The following is a 23,324-nucleotide window of genomic DNA, read 5'->3' on the forward strand; positions in this document are numbered from 1 at the left end:
GGATTTACTGCGTATGCCTGCAAGAAAACATATCTCAAGAGTTATATATGGTGACTTAAATGTACTTTGAGAATAAATTTACTTTGAACTTTATCAAGTCACCTCTCATCTTTTGTTGTTCCGAACTGAAAAGCCCTTGCTCGCTCAAACTTTCTTCATAAGGCATAAGACACACAAATAAAAAAAGTTTATGTGAGTAACAAGAGACTACACTTGCCGGTTAATTAAGAGTTATGTATCCATCATTGACAAAAATATTAAGATTTTAAAAGGCTTTAAGTCTTTAGAAGAGACTTACCAGATGCTACCTATCTGCCTTCCCCTCACCTCATCTCACTTATCACCTACTACTTCCTCTCCCTCCACCTTCTTGTTCTGAATTCAGCCCCCTTGCTTTCCAGTCGACTGTTTATTCATTTCCATAGATCCTGATGCCTGACCTGCTGAGTTCCTCCAGCATTTTGTGTGCGTTACTTAACAGATGCTTCCTGGATTAGACCGTAGGAGATATAATGAAAGATTGGGCAAACTTGCGTTGTTCTCCCCAGACCATTGCAACTGACAGGAGATCTGACAGAGGCATTTACAATTATGAGAGACAAAGATAGGGTAAACAATCAGAAGCTTTCTTCAGGGTAGAAATGTCAAACACCAGAGAGCATGCTTTAACATTCGAGGGTGGAAGTTTAGAGGTGATGGTATTTGGCAAGATTTCTCTACAACAGAGAGCGGTAGGTGCCTGGAGTGGGTTTATTTGTTTACTTAGCGACACAGCACAGGATAGGCCCTTCTAGCCATTTGAGCCACGTCGTCACAGTAACCCCTGACAAACCCGATTACCCCTAAACCCACACATTTCACACAGTGGATGTACGGAGATTCCTTTCAGAATGGCGCCAGAACTGAACTCTGAACTCTGGAATGCCTCGAGCTGTGAGGGCATCGTGCTCACCGTGGCACCCACGGGTTACCAGGGGTGGTTGTGGAAGCAGGCAGTTTGGTAGAGCTTAAGAAGATAGACACATGAATATGAAATGAGTGGAGTTATATTGATGTAGTCGTAAAGTAATTGAGAACTACAGCACAAAAAAAGACCCTTCAGCCCATCTGGTCTGATACACAGGACACAGGAGGAGGACATGTAGTATAAATCAGCATCAAGAACAGCACAGCATTACAGGCTGAATAGCCTGTCTAGTGCTGTACTGTTCTAGGTTCTATGTTCTTGATGAATGTTATATTGAAAAAATATTGTAGGTCGTTGAAATTTCCCATGTTATTTTTGTGAATATTGGGTGATGTCTACTACACAACCAGCTGTACCTCTCACAAAGTCTGCATTTCAGGATAAGCAATGCATGTAGTTTATTTGGTATTCTCAGCATACATCATCCATTTACAAAAGAAAGGGGGTTTAGATATTGTCAAAAAGATTATCTGCTTCGACAGTGTTGGGCAACGTTGACAATGATTGATTGTCTTCATCCTGATTATTGCTGATTGATGAGCCAGGACTCACAGGGCATGACCTGCAACATAATCACAAAAATAAATGATAAACAACAGTAGTTCAATTGTAATGATTTTTGCTTTGGATACTAATGACTGCATCTCCTGCATGGTCAAAAAAGTACTGACGACCAGTATTTGTCATTGAAACTTCTCAATATTATAATATAAAACAGTCCCCATTAAAAGCATAGTCCCAAGAGATTCTGGAGATCTTGTCCTGTTGAAGAATCCTGGTCCAAAATGTCAGCTGTTTATTCTCCTCCACAGACGCTGCCTGACCTGTTGAGTTCCTCCAGCATTTTACTGTCTCTTGCTCCAATTAAAGGAAAGTTGAAATTTAGGAATCATTTGGAAACTAAATGTTGGAATTTCTTAAGAGCATTACAGCTCAGAAATAGGCCGTTTGGTCCATTCAATCCCTGCTGAAATGCTTTTCCATCGAGCAGCACCTGGACCATAGCTCTCCATATTCCTCCTATCCATGTACTTATCCAAACCTCTATTAAATGCTGAATCATACCAGTATCCGCCACTTACACTGGCAGCTCATTCTATATTCTCACCACCCTTTGAGTGAAGAAGTTCCCCATTAGGCTCCCCTTAAATATTCCGCCTTTCATCCTTAACCTATGAGCTCTACCCCAGTGGAAAAAGCCTGCTTGCATTTACCCTATCTATACCCCTCATAATTTTGTACATCTCTACCAAATCTCCTCTCATTGTAGATGCTTCAGGGAATAAAGTACTAAGCTATTCAACCTTTCTCTATAACCCAAGTCCTCAAGTCCAAGCAACATCCTTGTAAACTTTCTCAGCACTCTTTCAATCTCATTGACATCCTTCCTGCAGGTAGGTGACCAGAATTGCACACAATACTCCACATTTGGCTTAGTTATTCATTTAATTTTAACCCACGGAAGAAATCTGTCATGAAGTGATAAAGAAGTGATGGTGGGGGATGTGGAGGGGTGGCTAAGTGGGTGGAAGTGTTGATCAGTCTTACTTAATAACTGTAACTACTTATTAACTGTTTTTGAGTCTGGTGGTCTTGGTGAGGATGCTATGTAGCCTCCTCCCTGATGGGATAAACAGTCCATGAACAAGGTGGGTGGGATCCTTCATGATATTCCTGGCCTTATTTATTGAGATACAATGAGGAATACGCCCCTCGAGCCACACCACCCAGCAATCTCTCAATATAATCCTAGCCTAATCACGGGACAATTTACAATGACCAATTAACCACGCCCTTGGACTGTGGGAGGAAACCAGAGCACCTGACAGAAACCCACACGCTCACGGGAGAATGTACAAACTCCTTACAGACAGTGGCAGGAATTGAACCTGGGTCACTGGTACTGTAAAGTGTTGTGATAACCTGATAACCACTATGCTACTGTGCTGCCCCTTTCTGTATATATGACTTTGATAGTGGGTAGGCTGGTGACAGTAATGTGTTGGGCAGTTTTGACAACCCGTTGTAGAACCTTTGTATCCGCCACAGTGCAATTTTTGTACCATGCACACACAACGCATATTACCACAAGCAAACAGGTGAGTCTTGGTTAGCTTGGGTGCACTGGTAGAAGAAGGTTCTGGTCTTGAACACACACATGTGGCTGTGAATATCACAGTAAAAACCAGGTGAGATGGCTAGATGTGTGCTGCTGAACTAGGTGCTCGGCAGAATGTTCAGAACAATCTGACAGTTTCATCCAGCATAATCAGTTCAATGATTATCATCTCCCAGGTGTTGTGGTAAACATACAAGATTTTAAATTGGTCTTTGGTATGTCTCTGCAGTATTTCACCTAATAACGTCTGGTGAAAAATTAGAAACAGCTCTGAGAATCTAAACAGGCAAGCAGACAATGTATTGAGACAAATTCAAATGTACCTTTTGGTCATGGTTGTATTTTCAAGCAAAGATTAGCTTTATTTGTCAAGTGTACATCGAAACATACCGTGAAATGCATTGTTCTGTATTAATGACCAACACAGTCCAAGGTTGTGCTGGGGGCAGCCCACAATTGTTGCCATGCTTCTGGTACCAACATAGCATGCCTACAACTCCTTAAACCTAACCTGTACAATCAGAAATGTGGTAGGAAACTGGAGCATCCGAAACCCATGTGGTCACAGGAAGAACGCACAAACTCCTTATAGATAGTGGCAGAAATTGAATCCCAATTGGTGATTACTGGTGCTGTACAGTGTTACACTAACTGCTATGTGATTGCGTTGCCAATAGAATAGTATATTTTCAGTTATACCTCACGATCTTGGGATGTCAGGATGTTTAATATCTATTTGACATTTTACAAATAGTTATAGGAGTGCACATATTTACTATGGAAATATGAACAGTACTGAAGAGCAACATTAATATTTACAACAATTTTCCTGATTAAATTGAAATTATTAAATAATCTATGATAAACCAACATACTGAACAAATGGTTTCTGCCAGACCTTAAGCACATGTCTGCATATGACAAATTTAAAAGGTCAAAGACAATTTAGCACTACTCTAGATTACACCGTTATCCCTGCACTAGTCTAATGCTTGGCACTCGTTGTTATATCTATTATTACCATGTACAATGTGAATAAGAAATTTCAATGTACCCTGGTATACATCACCAATGAACTATTATTATCCAATCTAACAAAGTTTCCACAGTGACAAAGATGTAAGATCATAAGCTTAGTGCTAAATTGTCCTAAATCTTTAGGAGGAGAATTAGGCCATTTGGCCCATCGAGTCTGCTCCGCCATTTTGTTGTGGCTGATGCATTTTTCCTCTCAGCCCCAATCTCCTGCCTTCTTCCTGTATCCCTTCATGCCCTGACTAATCAAGAATCTATCAACCTCTGCCTTAAATATACCAAATGACTTGGTCTCTACAGCTGCCTGTGGCAACGAATTCCAGAGATTCATCACTCTCTGGCTAGAGAAATTCCTCCTCATCTTCGTTCTAAAAGGAGGCCTCTAAGTTCTGAGACAGTGTCCTCTGGAGTTAGACGGCGTCGAATATTTACGGATCAGCTGTTTGAGTGGTTTTGCAACAACTGCGGATGTGGCCAGCAGCCATCGACACAGCACTGACTCGGAGGCTGTGGACACAGCCATTGGCTCCTGGACCGCTTTCACTTGCCTTGGCGGCTCGTGGCTGTGGACTCACTTTTGGGGATTCTGCGGTTTGATGTTTAATGTTCTGTGTGTTATTTGTTCACTTTTTCTTGTTTGCATGATTTGTTGTTTTCTTTCTTATGTTTGAAGGACCTGTTGTGTGGGGTTTTTTTTAAACAGTTCTATGCTGTTTCTTTGTTTCGTGACTGCCTGCAAGAAGACGAGTCTCAAGTTTGTATACTATATACATACTTCAATAATAAATGTAATTTGAGCTTTGGATCTTACACTCAACATCAGTTAGACCAAGGAACTGATTGTGGACTTGAGGAAGGGGAAGTCAATGGAACATACACCAGCCCTTAACGAGAGTAAGAATGGAAAGGTGAGCAGTTTAATTTCTTGGGGGTCAACATCTTTGAAGATCAAAGTCCTGAGCCCAATATGTTGATGGCAATTATAAAAGAGGGCACTACTGTGGCTACATTTCACAGGAGTTTCAGGAGAATTGGACATGAGAGCATGGAGGAACATCTGGTGAAACTTCTGAAATGCCTGCTTTGCTGCTGCTGCTACTGTGTGGTCCAGAATCTCTGGAGGAGAAGGCCCCAAGTCCTTGGCTTTGCTTGTTGCTAGGCAGCCGGGGCGGGGTCAAAGCACTCGGCAGAGGATAGTGCTTGGAGAGGTTGTATCGGAGGGCTGATCAGAGGCTCGAAGTTTTCGGACAGACTCAGAGTCTGCTGCGGTCGGGTGCTTCCAATGGTGCTGCATCGGCGAGTTGTCGGCGCTTGGAGGTTCATGGCAGAGAGAGTTCCTCCCTTCTGCCGCCTGCGTGAGATGATGAGTCTATCGGGACTTTGAGACATTTTTTTTACCGTGCCCATGGTCTGCTCTTTATCAAATTATGGTATTGCTTTGCACTGTTGTAACTATATGTTATAATCATGTGGTTTTGTCACTTTTAGTCTTGGTTTGTCCTGTGTTTTCGTGATATCATTCTGGAGGAACGTTGTATCATTTTTTAACACCTGCATTTCTAAATGACAATAAACGAGGACTGAGAGTCCTCATAACCTAATCTAATCTAATCTAATGTCACCAATGACTCTCACAAATTCCAATAGATAATGGAGAGCATTCTTACCGGTTGTAACGCAATCTGGTATGGAGGGGCCGCTGCACAGGATCAGAAAAAGCTGAAGCAAGTTGTAAGCTCATCATGGGCACTAGCCTTCCCACCATCAAGGACATCTTCAAAAGGTGGTGCCTCAAGAAGGCAGCATCTATCATTAAAAGCCTCAGCAGCCAGGACATGCCCTCTTCTCAATACTACCATGAGGGAGGAGGTACAGGAGCCTGAAGACACACATGCAATGTTTTAGGAACAGCTACTTCCCCTCCACCATTAGATTCCTGAACAGTCCATGAACCCGCACTACCTTTGCTCTCTTTTTGCACTTGTATCGGGGTTTCGACTTTTATGTTACTGCAGAGGCTAATTAAAATGGTGTCTTTGTTATGTTAATGTAGGGAATGCGGCTTTGTTGTGTTAAATGCTGAGAAAGTTTGCGCTAGCAGCTTGTTTCTGCTTTAGAGTGTGATAAGAGAGTGAATTTAACCAATTGGGATAATTGTTATGGTTTTGGTGTATTTGAAGATACTGTATGTGCGGGGTTTTGGGGCGGAAGGCGGGAGAGCGAGACAGAGGATGGGCGAGGTGCTGTGAGTCCGCTAACGGGGTTGGATGCCAAGCGGGACGTTAAGCGAGGAGACGGAGACGGACTCGTGTGGAGCGTCCGGTCGACCACAGTTGTTGGTCCCAGGCGGCCGGTCGAGGTGGTCCGAGGGGGTCGCAGGGTGAAGAAGAAGGTCCTTGAGCTCCAGCGGTTTTTGTGCACGAAGAGATTGAACTTTGATAAGTGTGGCGCCTTTTATTTTCCTTTTATATTTTATTCTCTTTTAATTATATAGTTCCAGTAATATCTATAAACTGTAAATCATTTAATTGCATCTGGTGTATTGTCTGTTATTTGGGCGGGGTGGGGTACATCACACAGCATCCACACAAATGAATTACCCAATTTGCCGGGACCGAGGCTGTTTCCCTAGACGACAGCGAGCCGAGCGACCCTGAGGGTGGCCGGGGGGGGGGGGGGGGGGGGGGCGGGGCTACACACTACTTATTTTTTATTCTATAGTACGTTCCTTTTTGTAACTTACAATATATTTTTATGTATTGCACTGTACTGTAACAAATTTCAGAGACATATGTCAGCGATAATAAACCTGATTCTGATTAGATGTGTGTGTTACACACTATTTTAAAAAGTGGTTTCTGAGTTCTCTATGTTCTACTTCTGAGACTGGGAAATGGGCATCTACACCAAAATACTGAATACATTAAAAGATTGGAGTGTGGAGTCATGGAACAATACAGAAAGCTGCTTGCTATTAACGTCCTGTTTGAAATTCCCCCTTAACTAACAACAGTCCATACTACTGATCACCAGCATTGTACATATGAAGTGCTGAAAGTGAGCCTCTAGTACAAACAGTGAAAACAAAATGAAAACACTGCAAGTTAAAGAAATTGAGTTTAGTATTTAGAACAATATAACCATATATAGATTATAAATCTATAAAACAAATGGTTCCGAAACAGTTATTACCCTTCAACCATCAGGCTTCACACACCTCAACACTGAACTGATTCCGCAGCCAAAAGATTCATAGAAACATAGAAAATAGGTGCAGGAGTAGGCCATTCGGCCCTTCGAGCCTGCACCGCCATTTATTATGATCATGGCTGATCATCCAACTCAGAACACCGCCCCAGCCTTCCCTCCATACCCCCTGACCCCCGTAGCCACAAGGGCCATATCTAACTCCCCCTTAAATATAGCCAATGAACTGGCCTCAACTGTTTCCTGTGGCAGAGAATTCCACAGATTCACCACTCTCTGTGTGAAGAAGTTTTTCCTAATCTCGGTCCTAAAAGGCTTCCCCTCTATCCTCAAACTGTGGCCCCTCGTTCTGGGCTTCCCCAACATCGGGAACAATCTTCCTGCATCTAGCCTGTCCAATCCCTTTAGGATCTTATACGTTTCAATCAGATCCCCCCTCAATCTTCTAAATTCCAACGAGTACAAGCCCAGTTCATCCAGTCTTTCTTCATATGAAAGTCCTGCCATCCCAGGAATCAATCTGGTGAACCTTCTTTGTACTCCCTCTATGGCAAGGATGTCTTTCCTCAGATTAGGGGACCAAAACTGCACACAATACTCCAGGTGTGGTCTCACCAAGGCCTTGTACAACTGCAGTAGTACCTCCCTGCTCCTGTACTCGAATCCTCTCGCTATAAATGCCAGCATACCGTTCGCCTTTTTCACCGCCTGCTGTACCTGCATGCCCACTTTCAATGACTGGTGTATAATGACACCCAGGTCTCGTTGCACCTCCCCTTTTCCTAATCGGCCACCATTCAGATAATAATCTGTTTTCCTATTTTTGCCACCAAAGTGGATAACTTCACATTTATCCACATTAAATTGCATCTGCCATGAATTTGCCCACTCACCCAACCTATCCAAGTCACCCTGCATCCTCTTAGCATCCTCCTCACAGCTAACACTGCCACCCAGCTTCGTGTCATCCACAAACTTGGAGATGCTGCATTTAATTCCCTCATCCAAGTCATTAATATATATTGTAAACAACTGGGGTCCCAGCACTGAGCCTTGCGGTACCCCACTAGTCACCGCCTGCCATTCTGAAAAGGTCCTGTTTATTCCCACTCTTTGCTTCCTGTCTGCTAACCAATTCTCCACCCACACCAATACCTTACCCCCAATACCGTGTGCTTTAAGTTTGCACACTAATCTCCTGTGTGGGACCTTGTCAAAAGCCTTTTGAAAATCCAAATATACCACATCCACTGGTTCTCCCCTATCCACTCTACTAGTTACATCCTCAAAAAATTCTATGAGATTCGTCAGACATGATTTTCCTTTCACAAATCCATGCTGACTTTGTCCGATCATTTCACTGCTTTCCAAATGTGCTGTTATCACATCCTTGATAACTGACTCCAGCAGTTTCCCCACCACCGACGTTAGGCTAACCGGTCTATAATTCCCCGGTTTCTCTCTCCCTCCTTTTTTAAAAAGTGGAGTTACATTAGCCACCCTCCAATCCTCAGGAACTAGTCCAGAATCTAACGAGTTTTGAAAAATTATCACTAATGCATCCACTATCTCTTGGGCTACTTCCTTAAGCACTCTGGGATGCAGACCATCTGGCCCTGGGGATTTATCTGCCTTCAATTCCTTCAATTTACCTAACACCACTTCCCTACTAACATGTATTTCGCTCAGTTCCTCCATCTCACTGGACCCTCTGTCCCCTATTATTTCTGGAAGATTACTTATGTCCCCCTTAGTGAAGACAGAACCAAAGTAATTATTCAATTGGTCTGCCATGTCCTTGCTCCCCATAATCAATTCACCTGTTTCTGTCTGCAGGGGACCTACATTTGTCTTTACCAGTCTTTTCCTTTTTACATATCTAAAAAAGCTTTTACAGTCCGTTTTTATGTTCCCTGCCAGTTTTCTCTCATAATCTTTTTTCCCCTTCCTAATTAAGCCCTTTGTCCTCCTCTGCTGAACTCTGAATTTCTCCCAGTCCTCAGGTGAGCCACTTTCTCTGGCTAATTTGTATGCTTCTTCTTTGGAATTGATACTATCCCTAATTTCTCTTGTCAGCCACGGGTGCACTACTTTCCTTGATTTATTCTTTTGCCAAACTGGGATGAACAATTGTTGTAGTTCATCCATGCAACCTTTAAATGCTTGCCATTGCATATCCACCGTCAATCCTTTAAGTGTCATTTGCCAGTCTATCTTAGCTAATTCACGTCTCATACCTTCAAAGTTACCCCTCTTTAAGTTCAGAACCTTTGTTTCTGAATTAACTCTGTCACTCTCCATCTTAATGAAGAATTCCACCATATTATGGTCACTCTTACCCAAGGGGCCTCTCACGACAAGATTGCTAATTAACCCTTCCTCATTGCTCAAAACCCAGTCCAGAATAGCCTGCTCTCTAGTTGGTTCCTCGACATGTTGGTTCAAAAAACCATCCCGCATACATTCCAAGAAATCCTCTTCCTCAGCACCTTTACCAATTTGGTTCACCCAATCTACATGTAGATTGAAGTCACCCATTATAACTGTCAAGGACTCCACAGCTCATGTTCTCAGTATTATTTCTTCATTTTTATTTGCACAATTTGTCTTCTTTTGCACATTGGCTGTTTGTCAGTCTTTGTTTATTAATAGTTTTTCATAAATTCTATTGTATTTCAAGTTCAAGCTTCTTGTCATATATAAACTTCAACTACTGCACAGTCTTGCCATCTTCAGAAGTTTTCGGATGACTCTGCCATAGTTGGATGCATCAGCAAGGGAGATGAGGCTGAGTACAGGGCTACGGTAGGAAACTTTGTCACATGGTGTGAGCAGAATTATCTGCAGCTTAATGTGAAAAAGACTAAGGAGCTGGTGGTAGACCTGAGGAAAGCTAAGGTACCGGTGACCCCTGTTTCCATCCAGGGGGTCAGTGTGGACATGGTGGTGGATTACCAATACCTGGGGATACGAATTGACAATAAACTGGACTGGTCTAAGAACACTGAGGCTGTCTACAAGAAGGGTCAGAGCCGTCTCTATCTCCTGAGGAGACTGAGGTCCTTTAACATCTGCCGGACGATGCTGAGGATGTTCTACGAGTCTGTGGTGGCCAGTGCTATCATGTTTGCTGTTGTGTGCTGGGGTAGCAGGCTGAGAGTAGCAGACACCAACAGAATCAACAAACTCATTCGTAAGGCCAGTGATGTTGTGGGGATGGAAATGGACTCCCTCACGGTGGAGTTTGAAAAGAGGATGCTGTCTAAGTTGCATGCCATCTTGGTCAATGTCTCCCATCCACTACATAATGTACTGGGTGGGCACAGGAGTACATTCAGCCAGAGACTCATTCCACCGAGATGCAACACAGAGCGTCATAGGAAGTCATTCCTGCCTGTGGCCATCAAACTTTACAACTCCTCCCTTGGAGGGTCAGACATCCTGAGCCGATAGGCTGGTCCTGGACTTATTTCATAATTTACTGGCATAATTTACATATTACTATTTAACTATTTATGGTTCTATTACTATTTATTATTTATGGTGCAACTGTAACGAAAACCAATTTCCCCCGGGATCAATAAAGTATGACTATGACTATGACTAAATATGGACACATTGGGACCTGTACATTTTTTGCTTAATTAAGCCGCTGCCCCAATTAGCTGAAGTTTCATGGAAATAGTAAAAAGGTATAAAAAAGACTGATTATCAAATTACGTATTTAAATGAAATTCAAAATAAATTAGAGCACCATTAATACTACTACAGTACTATAAAACTATGTATTGGTTCCGAATAGTTAAAGGTAGAGGAATTCAGCATACACTGCTGCATTCTTTGGCTCAACAAAATCACTGCAGACACTTTGCTTAGATAATGGACTGCCTTCATAGAATGCTTTCAGTGACTGCAGCCTTCCAGTCTTCATTTAATTATAACATTCAAGATAATTGTTAATATCTTTAGATCCTTCGTAGTTCCTAACTTGTTGAAGTAGTGAAATAATTGTATCTTCATTCCCGGCCATTTCTGGCATCTCCAAGCCTGAAAGCTTGAAATCGCAGTGAGCAAACCAGTTCTGAATTGTCTTAAATGTTTACTCCTCACCAACTATCAGTGACAGAAATCACTGCTTCTTGAACACAAACACACGTAACTGACACTATTTAAAAATTGTTTGCTCTAACGGCCACACAAATGCACATGTGTAATGCTAGTTAGAAACTGGCAACAGTCTCCTGCCTAGTTAAGCAACATAATGTCCCAAATCAATGAAGAGAATCCCAGCAATTTTCTTAATTAGTTTTTGTTCTTGACGAGTTGTCCCAAATAAGTGGTTACCCAGATTAACTGATGGCTTAATTAACCACAACCTGTTATATATTTTTATCTTCTTGTAAATGCTTGCAAGAAAAATGAATCTCAAGATGGTATATGGTGACATATACAGTAGTACTTTAATACTAAATTTACTTTGAACTTTGAAGACGGCAATTGTAAAAGAAATAAAGGAGATTTGGTGAAAACAAGGTGAGAACGCTAATAAGTGAAGGAAAGTTCCCTTGAAAATTAGCTTTAATTTTGCATTTTGCCTCTGACTAAAAGAAGTTATATGACTATTGGTCTTGTACAAACAAAGTCTTTTTGATTATATCTACACATTCCTCACATTTTATGTATATATATATATATAAACTCAATGGTACAATTTTTAGTTGCCTTTATTAATTCATAATTGACACTGGTCACAAGCCTAACTCGAGTAACTCTCATCAGTGAGGGTTTGCCTGAGTGAAAATCAGCAATGACAGCATCAATCACTGCTCAATTGGACTGGTAAAATGCCACTTTCATTGAAATATGAAAAGGTCAAAGTGGAAGGAGAATTATTCCTCAAGTATCTATCAGCAGAAGCAATGATGGAATTAGAATCAGGTTTATTATCACTGACACACATCGTGAAGTGTGTTGCATTTGTGGAAACAACACACCAGAGGGCATGCATTTAAAATCAGAGGGGGTAATTTTACATAGTGAATGGTGGGAGATGGAATGCGCTGCCTGAAGTGATGGTAGAGGCAGATACATTAGGGACTTTAAGCAAACATTTGTATAGGTACATGAACGCGAGGAAAAAGGAAGGATAGGGAAATTGTCAAATGGATTAGTTAGGTTGGCCATTTGATTACTAATTTAATTGGTTCAGCATAGCATTGCGTGCTGTACTGTTCTATGTTTTAGGTTTGACAGGAGTGGAATAGTGCAAGTTTTTTTTATATTTCTCATTGTAACTTATAGTAATTTTTTGTGTATAGCATTGTATTGCTGCCGCAAGACAACAAATTTTATGATACAGGCTAGTGATAATAACACTGATTCTAATCTATGCATAACTACTGCTGAATTTAAAGTTCAAAGTTCAAGACAAATTTACTATCGAAGTACATATTACCTTATACTACTTTCAGATTCATTTTGTTGCAGGCATTCCCAGTAGAAATACAATAGAATCAAAGATTCAAAGATTCAAGAGTCAAAGCACATTTATTATCAAAGAATGTATAAATTGTACACCTTGAAATGTGTCTGCTTAGAGGCAGTCACAAAGCAAGACACCCAAATAACCCAATTAAAAAGACCAAACACAACTGCGCAGAGAAAGACAGAGAAAAACACACACACACACACACACACACACACACACACACACACACACACACACACACACACACATCATGCAAATAGTAGAAACAAGCCAACAGCATCCCAAACAGACTGAATTCCAGGTCTGCTCCTGTACAATGTTCCTTCCAAGGTGTGCACATGCACACATCTTTTGCTACTAGTGCATAAAGGAATTTAAACCGCTCACAAAAGGTTGTCATCCTCTACCTCGTTGGCATGTTAATAACATCATGCACAATAACATTTCCTTTTCTGGTTTCTGATGTGGACGGTGTTGACAACATGGAGTTTGCAATGATTTGTCTGCAGATTTTAGAACTGGCTTATTTATACTGCTTTTATTGAAGAAATTATTGATTCACTATGTTGAATTCCAAAGAAGCAAAGAGTGTGAAGCGCAAAAGAACTGTTAATTCATTTAAAGCGGAATGATTTAATGAAACAGTGGAAACTGCTACACCGAAAGGTCATGAGGTCAGGAACGTGCAATTGTGAGAAATATTTATGTACAATATAGCAAGTGGGAAGAAGTGGAGTGATATTCGGAAACTTGGCTTTTTAAAGCAAGCAACTCACATATGGACGGTGTATAAAAGCTCCAGTGAGAAAATCATTCATTACCTGCTTCAGGCCTGCTACGTACAGTATGTTTTGTGAGAGGGCAGATGAACAAGAGTGAAAATGATCAAACCCAGAGGAGATCAAAATTCTTATTGACAATGTTTTCCTAGCTGTTAAAATGAATATAAAATTCTGTGCTCACATGTTGTCGTCACTGGGCAAAAAAATTGCACAGCACAAGATTTTTGCACACACTGGTCATTATAAATTAGAGGGAACATCGCTCCCAGACCAGCTGGAGTAGGCACAAGTCTCTGTTCCCAGTTCATCACACCAGCGTGGCAGAATGTACAGCAGCTGGATCAGTTCACAGCCGTGGCGTCACAGAGAAAGGAATGAATATTCACAGGAGAGCGAGCAAGATCAGCTTGACCCTTGCCTCCGTTCCCAACACTCGGGCTTCCAGTCTATCTAGGTTGATGGTTAAGTTGTCCAAGCACTGAGTAGTGTCATGTTCTAGGACCTGGATCCTGGTGCGGCGACACCCTCAGGCTACCCAGCCCGAAGCCATTCTCGATCTCACCAAATCAGCTTGCCACTTAGAGTGGTCCAATCTTCCACCTGGCTTAGGTGGACAGGCATCGCAACTCTTCCACATAACTCCTCTCCAAATCGCTCACTTCAGCTCCAACAGCGATACCAACTATGTCTGCAACCCCAGGGGATCGACTATGTTTTGCCTCGCAATGCCCAAGTACAGCTCAACCCCTGAAACAGCCTCATTTCTACCTGCCTCCTCACTATCCGCAGCGATAGTTCACCACAATTTTCTTCAGAAAAGATGTTATAAGTCATGTTTCTAATGGAATCTTTTGGCTTATGATTTACCAGTAAGCTGTTGCACATCTTTGGTAGTGCCATCTTAAACCAGCAACCATCTAAAAATGGTTTAAAAATCAATGAAAAACTACACACAAGTAAACTCTGACAAACAACCAATGTACAAAAGAAGACAAACCATGCAAATACAAAAAAAATTAATTAATAAGTAAATAAATAACACTGAGAACATGAACTGTAGAGTCTTGAAAGTTAGATACACTTTCATAAAGAACTTACCAAATTAAAAAGAAAGAGTGAACCCAACTCTTTCCATGAATCCTATTCTACAATATGTTACTGTTCTCCAGGGGAACCAGGAACAGCAATAAATTCATACCAGTGTTATCCATATCCCTGAAACAATAATTTCTATAGCACCTTAGATTCCAAAATATCGCAGAGTGCTTTGCAGAGTTGTGACTGAAGGAAAAGGTAGACAACCAAAGAAAGCTGATTAGAAGGGAAAGAAAAGGTTTTGACAAAGGCAGGTTTGCAAACAAAGAACATTATTTGGGTGTTCATGTATGAGCCAGCTAATCTAAAAAGGGTGAGGGAAAGGTAGATGGGTTTGGGAAGGGGTTTCCAGAGGATGGTGTTAGCGATTGAATGGGGTTGTCTGCTGTGGGACCAGTGATTTCTGACAGGTGGGACAAGGGTCCCACTGAGATCTGGACATGGTCAGAAACTAGAGCTGTTCAGTACAAATGACCAGAGAACAGGTGATGTAGATCAGCAAAACTGCAGTTAAGGAGATCAAACTGTCCTTATGAAAGAATTACAAGAAGATCAGCAGACATATTTTGTAGCCTGGGGAAAAGTACACACTCAGGACAACAAATACTTTTTTCCAGGTTTTAATTCCTTTATCTGTTTTAGGTGCTTAAGTGTCAGAAGAGGGTCACAAAACAAAACGAACGAATTTACAACCAGTTTCTGCCGTTACAATCTCAGTTTAACTTCCGATCCACACCCTTGTGTAGCGGCAGATTGCGTATGCAGTATAAAAATACATAAAGCAAACCGCACAAAACTAATACAGAACTAATACGGTAGTGGCAATTTTAGCTGGTGAGGAACTTTGTACAAGCCACGCTATCCAGCGTCGATGCTTTCACTCATGAAAATCTTTCCTCACCATGCCCAATATCCCTGGGAGGAGCTCGACTCCAACGTCCCACCAGCTCCTTCAGCAGAAAACAAAATGGTCTCCCCACTATCCCGCGTGTGCGTAATAACATCACTGTCTCCACTTAAAGGCACAGACAACTATTCTAGCATTACCTGGATGGACGCCTAAGTACACTTTTAGCGATACTGAATAAGGTTCGACGGTCACCCAGTTACACATATATAGAAAATGTTTATAAAGGTAAGTGGCGTATAGAACAAGGAACAGTACAGCACAGCACAGGCCCTTTGGCCCGCAATGTTGTGCTGAATTTTTCCAAGATCCATCTAACCTGAGAGCTTCTCTCCCACATAGCCTTCCATTTTCTATCTTCCATGAGCCTACCTAAGAGTCTCTGAAATGTCCATACTATATCTCTACCACCACTGCTGGCAATGCATTCCACGCACCCACCACTCTCTGTGTAAAATACTTACCTCTGACATCCCCCTTATACTTTCCTCCAATCTCCTTAAAATAAACAATAGGTAGGGCAGTTAGAAGTTTGTGCTAATGTAGAGAACACAATAGCTACTGAGGCTGATCCTCGTATGTTCAATATAAATGTAGGAATCTCTCAAAAAATATTTGTGGAGCTTTGCACAGTGTTTCTTTTGTGTGTAAAATTCCTCCTCCTACCTTTGGACCTTGTGCGTACAAGTAGAAAGTTAACCATCATTTGCTGAATCGATTTTGGCAAAGCACATAGAGGGCTATGCGAAGTTGCTTTTCACCTCCTGGAGGAACTAGCTTGTTGCTTGAATCTGATTCCACGGCGATCATTTCCCCTCCAGTATGTTTTGCAGTCATTATCTGTCTATGAATCTTCACTCTGTGTATTAGTGGATTATCTGACTAATGTAGACATTCACGTCAAGCTAGATGTAATGCACATAAACAAAGATCAAACACTTTGGCCAGTAGGGTGTGAGAGTTGGTCTACAGTTGTGTTTTTAATGTTATTTCTATGACATAGGAGCAGAATTAGGCCATTTCACCCATCGAGTCTGTTTTGCCATTTATTTTCCCTCTCAACCCCATTCTCCTGCCTTCTCCCTGCAAAGTTTAACACCTTTTCTAATCAAGAACCAATCAACTGCTTTAAATATACCCAATGACTCGACTTCCACAGCCATCTGCAACAATGAATTCCACAAATGCACCATCCTCCGGTTAAAGCAGTTCGTCGTCACCTCCATTCTGAAGGGATGTCCTTCTATTCTGTGGCTGCCCTCTGGTTCTAGACTCTCCCACTATTGGAAACATCCTTCCCACACCATTCTGTCTGGGCCTTTTAATATTCAGTAGTTTCAATGAGGTCCCCCCTCATTCTTCTAAACTTCAGGGAGTACAGGCTTGGAGCCGCCAAAGGCTCGTCATACACGAATCTTTTCATTCCTGGGATCATTCTCGTGAACCTCCTCTGAACCTTCTCTAATGTCAGCATGCCCTTTCTTAGATAAGGGGCCAAAACTGCTCACAATGCTCCAAATGTGGTCTGACACATGCCTTATAAAGCCTCAGCATTATTTCCTTGCTCTTATATTCTAGTCCTCTCGAAATGAATGCCTTCCTTACTACTGACTCAACCTGCAAGTTAACCTTTAGGGAATTCTGCATTCGGACTTCCAAGTCTTTTTGCATTAGTTCTCCATTCAGAAAATAGTCTATGTCTTTATCCCCTATCCTTACCTTAGGCTGCTGAAGCTATATATATAGCTCCATCATTGCTGTACAGCTATGATTATTGAATTCAGGACAGCAATAAATGAATCTTTAACTTCCTAATCTATATGGTCAACTACAGATGAATGGATAAACACAAGAGATTCTCCAGATGCTGGAAACCCAGAGTAACACACACAAAATGCCGAAGGAACTCAGCTGGTCAGGCTGCATCTGTGGAGAGGAATAAACAGTAGACTTTTCGGGCCATAATCCTTCATCGGGACTGGAAAGTAAAGGGGAAGGAGGCAATATAAGAAAGTGTGGGGGATTAAAAGGAGTAAGATGGCAGCCTGTGTGTGTGTGTGTGTGTGTGTGTGTGTGTGTGTGTGTGTGTGTGTGTGAGAGAGAGAGAAAGAGAGAGACAATGGGTAAACTGAAGGGGTGTTTAAAAAATCAAATGAGACCCTTTGTTTTATAAACAGATGTAAAGAAATTGGTGAAGCTGGGGCTTTATTCTATGGGGAAGAGATGGTTAAGAGGAATATTGAAAACCATGAACATTTTTTATAGAGGAGTAAATAGTTTTCCAGGGATAGAAGAACTATTAACCAGTATATAGCCTGGATATCTAAACCAAACCCAACAGGACCTGACCTTTTGTGTTGGGCTCAGGGAGGTTGTGCAGACCAATAAACTATCTGGGTGGCTTAGGCATCTCTTAACTCCAAAAGACCATAAGATAAAGGAACAGAAGTAGGCCATTCGGCCCATCGAGTCTACGCTGCCATTCCATCATGGGCTGATCTAATTCTTCCAGTCATCCCCACTCCCCTGCCTTCACCCCATACCCTTTGATGCCCTGGCTAATCAAGAACCTATCTATTTCGGCCTTAAATATACCCAGTGACTTGGCCTCCACAGCCACTTGTGGCAACAAATTTCATATTTTTACCACCCTCTGACTAAAGTAATTTCTCCGCACCTCGGTTCTAAATGGATGTTTTTCAATCCTGAAGTCATGCCCCCTTGTCCTAGAATCCCCTACCATTGGAAATAACTTTGCCATATCTAATCTGTTCAGGCCTTTTAACATTCGGAATGTTTCTATGAGATCCCCCACCCCCCATTCCCCTGAACTCCAGGGAATACAGCCCAAGAGCTGCCAGACGTTCCTCATACGGTAACCCTTTCATTCCTGGAATCATTCTCGTGAATCTTCTCTGAACCTTCTCCAATATCAGTATAAAGGAAAGGTACGTCGCATCTGGAGTTTCTCCGGTTAGCAGATGATTTCCCTCCGCGCCTCTCTGACGTAGTGGGGAACCGCGTACGAGACAAGTTACAGCAGTGGTTTGCCATTACCTTCTGCTGGGTGAGTTTCCAAAGGGATCACCAGCTCGTAACCCAGCACGGATAGAAAGTGTGCAGGGGAGCCGGCTGGACTCGAACTCGGGATCTTCCATCCCAAATTCCTTCCATTTCAGTAGCAAATAAATCTTGAAGCAATTTTATTTATTTATTTACAGTACTTTGCCATAAGGTTGTTATAGCCAGGATAATAGTGGGGATAAGCTGCAACTCCCTATAAAATACTTCCAATGGCATACATCTCAACTAGCCTCTGGCAACCAAGTCCAGCTCCTGGCCTTCACCTGTGGCTTAGCTACTAAGCCCAGTGGAACAGTTTCTATTGACAGCAGAAGGGGAAAAGGCAGGTTATTGGTGCCTTTAAACCAGTCATTTTGGGAAAATGGGGTTTATCAGCTGTATTTGGCAGCTCAACGAGGAGAAGGAGACTTTGATTTCATATCTCCATTGCTTTGCGACTATACCCACACATGGGGAAGGTTTCTGGAGTAAACCCCAAGGAAAAATCCGGAGCAGGAGTCCCTAAGACAGTCCAATGTTGAGTTCAACGCTTCCCGGCAACTCCTGTGATGCTGCTGGTGCCAAACTGTATGGGTCTCTGCTGTTCCTTTGGACACATCAGATGCATGGAGAGGGAGGGCCTGCTACACGGGCAACAGCTCGCTCTCCATATCGTACTGCCCTGGCTGGCATGTTATGTAGACAGCTGGGATGCAACATCCATAATTGGCCCCAACCAATGGAGGGTCTCAACCTTTGCTTCAAAGGTTCAATAGGAATCAGAATCAGAATCAGGTTTAATATCACTGGCATATGTCATGAAATTGGTTAACTTTGCGGCTGCAGTATAATGCAATGCATGATAATATAGAAAAAAAGTTGTGAATTACAATAAGTATACATAAGTGTGTGTGGGTATATACATATATATATGTAAAAATAAAATAAGAAGTGCAAAAATATAAATTTTAAAAAGTCACGTGGTATGGTTCATTGGTTCAATATCCATTTAGAAGTTGGATGGCAGAAGGGAAGAAGCTGTTTCTGAATCGTTAAGTATGTTCCTTCAGGCTTCTGTACCTCCTTCCTGATGGTAACAATGAGAAGAAGGCATGTCTTGGGTGGTGGGGGTCCTTAATGATGGATGCTGCCTTTCTGAGGCACCGCTCCTTGAAGATGTCTTGAATATTACAGAGAATAGTGCCCATGATGGAGATGATTAATTTTACATTTCTCTGCAGATGCAGCCAGTTAGAATGCCTGCACAGTACATCTGTAGAAATCTGTGAGTGTTTTACATGACACACCAAATATTCTCAAATTCCGAAATGAAGTATAGCTGCTGTCTCGCCTTCTTTATAGCTGCATCGATCTTTTGGGACCAGGTTAGGTCCTCAGAGATATTAACAACCAGGAACTTGAAATTGCTCACTCTTTCCACTTGTGATCCCTCTGTGAGAACTGGTGTGTGTTCCCTTATCATACCCTTTCTGAAGTCCACAATCAGCTCTTTGGTCTTACTTTTAATAAGGGAAACAAATACACTCCTCCATGAGGACCACAATCTTGTCACGGTTCGGAGCTTGCCTGCCTCAATGACTCAAAGAGCTATGTTGGCTGGAGTCAAGGCTTTAGGCTTTGGCTCTTGGTAGGGTTACCCATGCCAAACAAGTCAAAGGGTAGAGGCTAGACTAAAAGTGGTCCACTGGTCCTCATGGTTTGGGGGTTCAGCTCAGGACTAACAACCCTGACTGGCAAAACAAAATTGTTACAGAAACGTCAATGAAGGATCCTTCTACATCATCTGAGGACAGAGAGAAATGGAGAACCTTCATTGTCGCCCTAAATGCCCGCAGCGTAATGGGTAGTAAGTAAGTCAGTAAACAAATGCCACAATTATTGGAGAAAAGAAAGAAAGAAGGACACGAAAGTACTCTTAAAGAGCTGGCACAGACCAGAAGGGATAAATGGTCTTGTCTATAAAATATCACTCTATGATTTCCTAAAGGAATCGCTTGACGAAACAACTGTCCTCAATGTGAATGTTTTTTGGCTCTCTGCATCTAATTTACAGAATATCAATAAACTGTGCTCCCTCTAGGTATTCTATGAAATAATTGACAAGTACAAAACCCAGTTTTATTTATTTCAAATCGGATAGTTTTGCTATTATAGCACAGGCTTGATATGATATAAACATAATTTGGTTTCGCAATGTTTAGGCCACACACACGCACATATATTTCACTATTTTCAGATGTCACATTAATTAAGAGAGTGAAGGTTTGTTAAGATCATGCTTAAATGTACATTTATTCCCAATTTAAACCATTGATGTGAATTGCAGCTAGCTGGAAAAAAAAACAACTGCATAAGAACACAAAGGAAGGGGGCAGAGCCATACATCTGCAACAACAGTTCTTTATGAGCAAACTGCAGATGTCAATCATTGCAAGCAAACTATTGTACACATGTGAACCAGATGCTCCTTTGTAAAGTTACCCAGGGTGTTACACAGATGAATCATTGAGAAGCTAATTACCCATCAGTCTCAGCTATTAGACTGGGCACTCTTTTTTAATTCCATCTGTTGCAATCCAACCCAAACTATATGGAAACCGGAACATTACAAATGAAAACTTCACAAGCACAAAAGCTCTTTTGAGGTTGTGAATTTTTAAAGGAACAATTTTCAATTGTTCTGCTCATTTGCAGGCTTAGAATCCCAACAGTCAACAGGTTTATATTTAAATGCTATATTATTTCTCTTGTGTCTCTTTATGAAATATGCTATTAACTGCTGTCAGTCAAACCTTTACCGATTTCTACAATGACTTTTAATAAATCATATCAGCAAATATGTTCAAATCATTTTATATTTGATAGCAAATATCACATCTTGTAACATATTGTATTTGTATAAAGAAAGCTTGGGATGTTTTTGAAGTGATGCTCCACATGAAACAGGCCTGCATGTTTGACCTGATGTGCACTCTCCATTGCTAACTTGGCTTTCGATCGAGTCCTTAAATCTGGGTCCACTTAAGACTTCGGTGGGAACGGCATATGGGTAGTCATTGATACATGTAGTGTATCACCAGGCATTTAGCTATGCAACGAAACTTGCAAAGTTGGGGTTCCCCTTTGCATTTTAGCTTTTGATTGGAATTGTATCTGCTGGGGACAGCACAATAGTGGGGAGGTTAGCATAACGCTATTACAGCACCAGCGATCACCGATCAGGGCTCAATTTCTGTAAGGAGTTTGTATGTTCTCCCCATGACCGTGTGCGTCTCCTCTGGGTGCTCCGGTTTCCTCACAGATTCCAAAGGTGTATGGACTAGTAAGTTGTGGGCATGCTATGTTGGGGCTGGAAGCCTGGAAACACTTGGGCTGCCCTCAGCACATTCTTCACTGATTTGATTTGATATAAATGACATATTTCATTGTATGTTTCAATACACATGTGACAAATAAAGCTAATCTTAAGTAATAAACAAGAGAAATTCCGCAGATGCTGGGAACCCAAAATGCTGAAGGAACTCAGCAGGCCAGGCAGCATCTACAGAAATGAACAGTCAATGTTTCAGGTTGAGACTTCCTTCAGGACTGGAAAGGAAGGGGAACGATGCCAGAATAAAAAGATAGAGGGAGGGGAAGGAAGATAGGTAGGTGATAGGTGAAGCCAAGTGGGTGGAAAAGGTAAAGTGCTGGAGAGGAAGGAATCTGATAGGAGAGGAGAGTGGAGCATAAAAGAAAGGGAAGGATTAGATTAGATTAGATTAGATTATGAGGATACGCAGTCCTCTTTTATTGTCATTTAGTAATGCATGCATTAAGAAATGATACAATGTTCCTCCGGTGTGATATCGCAGAAACAAAAGACAGACCAAGACTGAAAAACAGACAAAAACCACATAATTATAAAATATAGTTACAACAGTGCAAGCAATACCGTAACTTGATGAAGAACAGGCCATGGGCATGGTAAAAAAAGTTCAAAGTCTCTCGAAAGTCCCATGATCTCACGCAGACGGGAGAAGGAAGAAAACTCTTCCTGACATGAGCCTTCCAGCGCCGCAAACTTGCCAGTGCAGCATCCTGAAAGCACCCGACCACAGTCCGACTCTGAGTCGTCCGAAAATTTCGAGCCTCCGACCAGCCCTCCGACACCAAGCACCGAGCACCATCTCTGCCGAGCGCTTCCACCCCAGCCCTGGCTGCCAGCAACAGGCAAAGCCGAGGATTTGGGGTCTACCCTCCGGAGATTCTCGATCGCACAGTAGCAGCGGCAGGGAAGTGGGCATTTCAGAAGTTTCTCCAGATGTTCCTCCGTCTGTCTCCATCAAATCAGAATTGTGCACGGCCCCTATTTAACAAATACGATATCATTTCACCAGAGAGGCCACGCCGCTATCTTCTCCTCCTTCCTCCCTCAGGCTTGGGCACCGGGTAGGAGGAGGGTACAGGTGAGAAGAATACAGGCTAGTTTGGGGAATAGTAGAAGAAGGGAAGGGGTGGGAAATTTTTTTACCGTAAGGAAAAATAGGTATTCAGGCCATCAGGTTGGAGACTGCCGAAGCCTGAGGGTGGCCTCATCCTGGCATAAGAGATGGCCATGGACTGACATGTCAGAACAGGAATGTGAATTCGAATTAAAA

The 23,324-nt window shown here is 42.0% G+C and overlaps 1 protein-coding gene across 2 annotated transcripts in view; it reads right to left on the reverse strand.

The window, feature by feature from the left end:
- Nucleotides 1-1,361: 1,361 nt before the first annotated feature.
- The window catches only part of xrcc4 (X-ray repair complementing defective repair in Chinese hamster cells 4), a 415,957-nt gene continuing 393,994 nt past the window's right edge, over nucleotides 1,362-23,324 (reverse strand). For both annotated transcript variants that reach the window (XM_072281272.1, XM_072281273.1), the window contains one exon: nucleotides 1,362-1,529. In XM_072281272.1, coding sequence (XP_072137373.1) covers nucleotides 1,415-1,529 — 115 coding nt within the window. In that variant the 3' untranslated portion in view covers nucleotides 1,362-1,414. The remainder of the gene's footprint in view (nucleotides 1,530-23,324) is intronic.

The sequence above is a fragment of the Mobula birostris genome, chromosome 17 (assembly GCF_030028105.1).
Source record: "Mobula birostris isolate sMobBir1 chromosome 17, sMobBir1.hap1, whole genome shotgun sequence".
Taxonomy (NCBI): Eukaryota; Metazoa; Chordata; class Chondrichthyes; order Myliobatiformes; family Myliobatidae; genus Mobula; species Mobula birostris.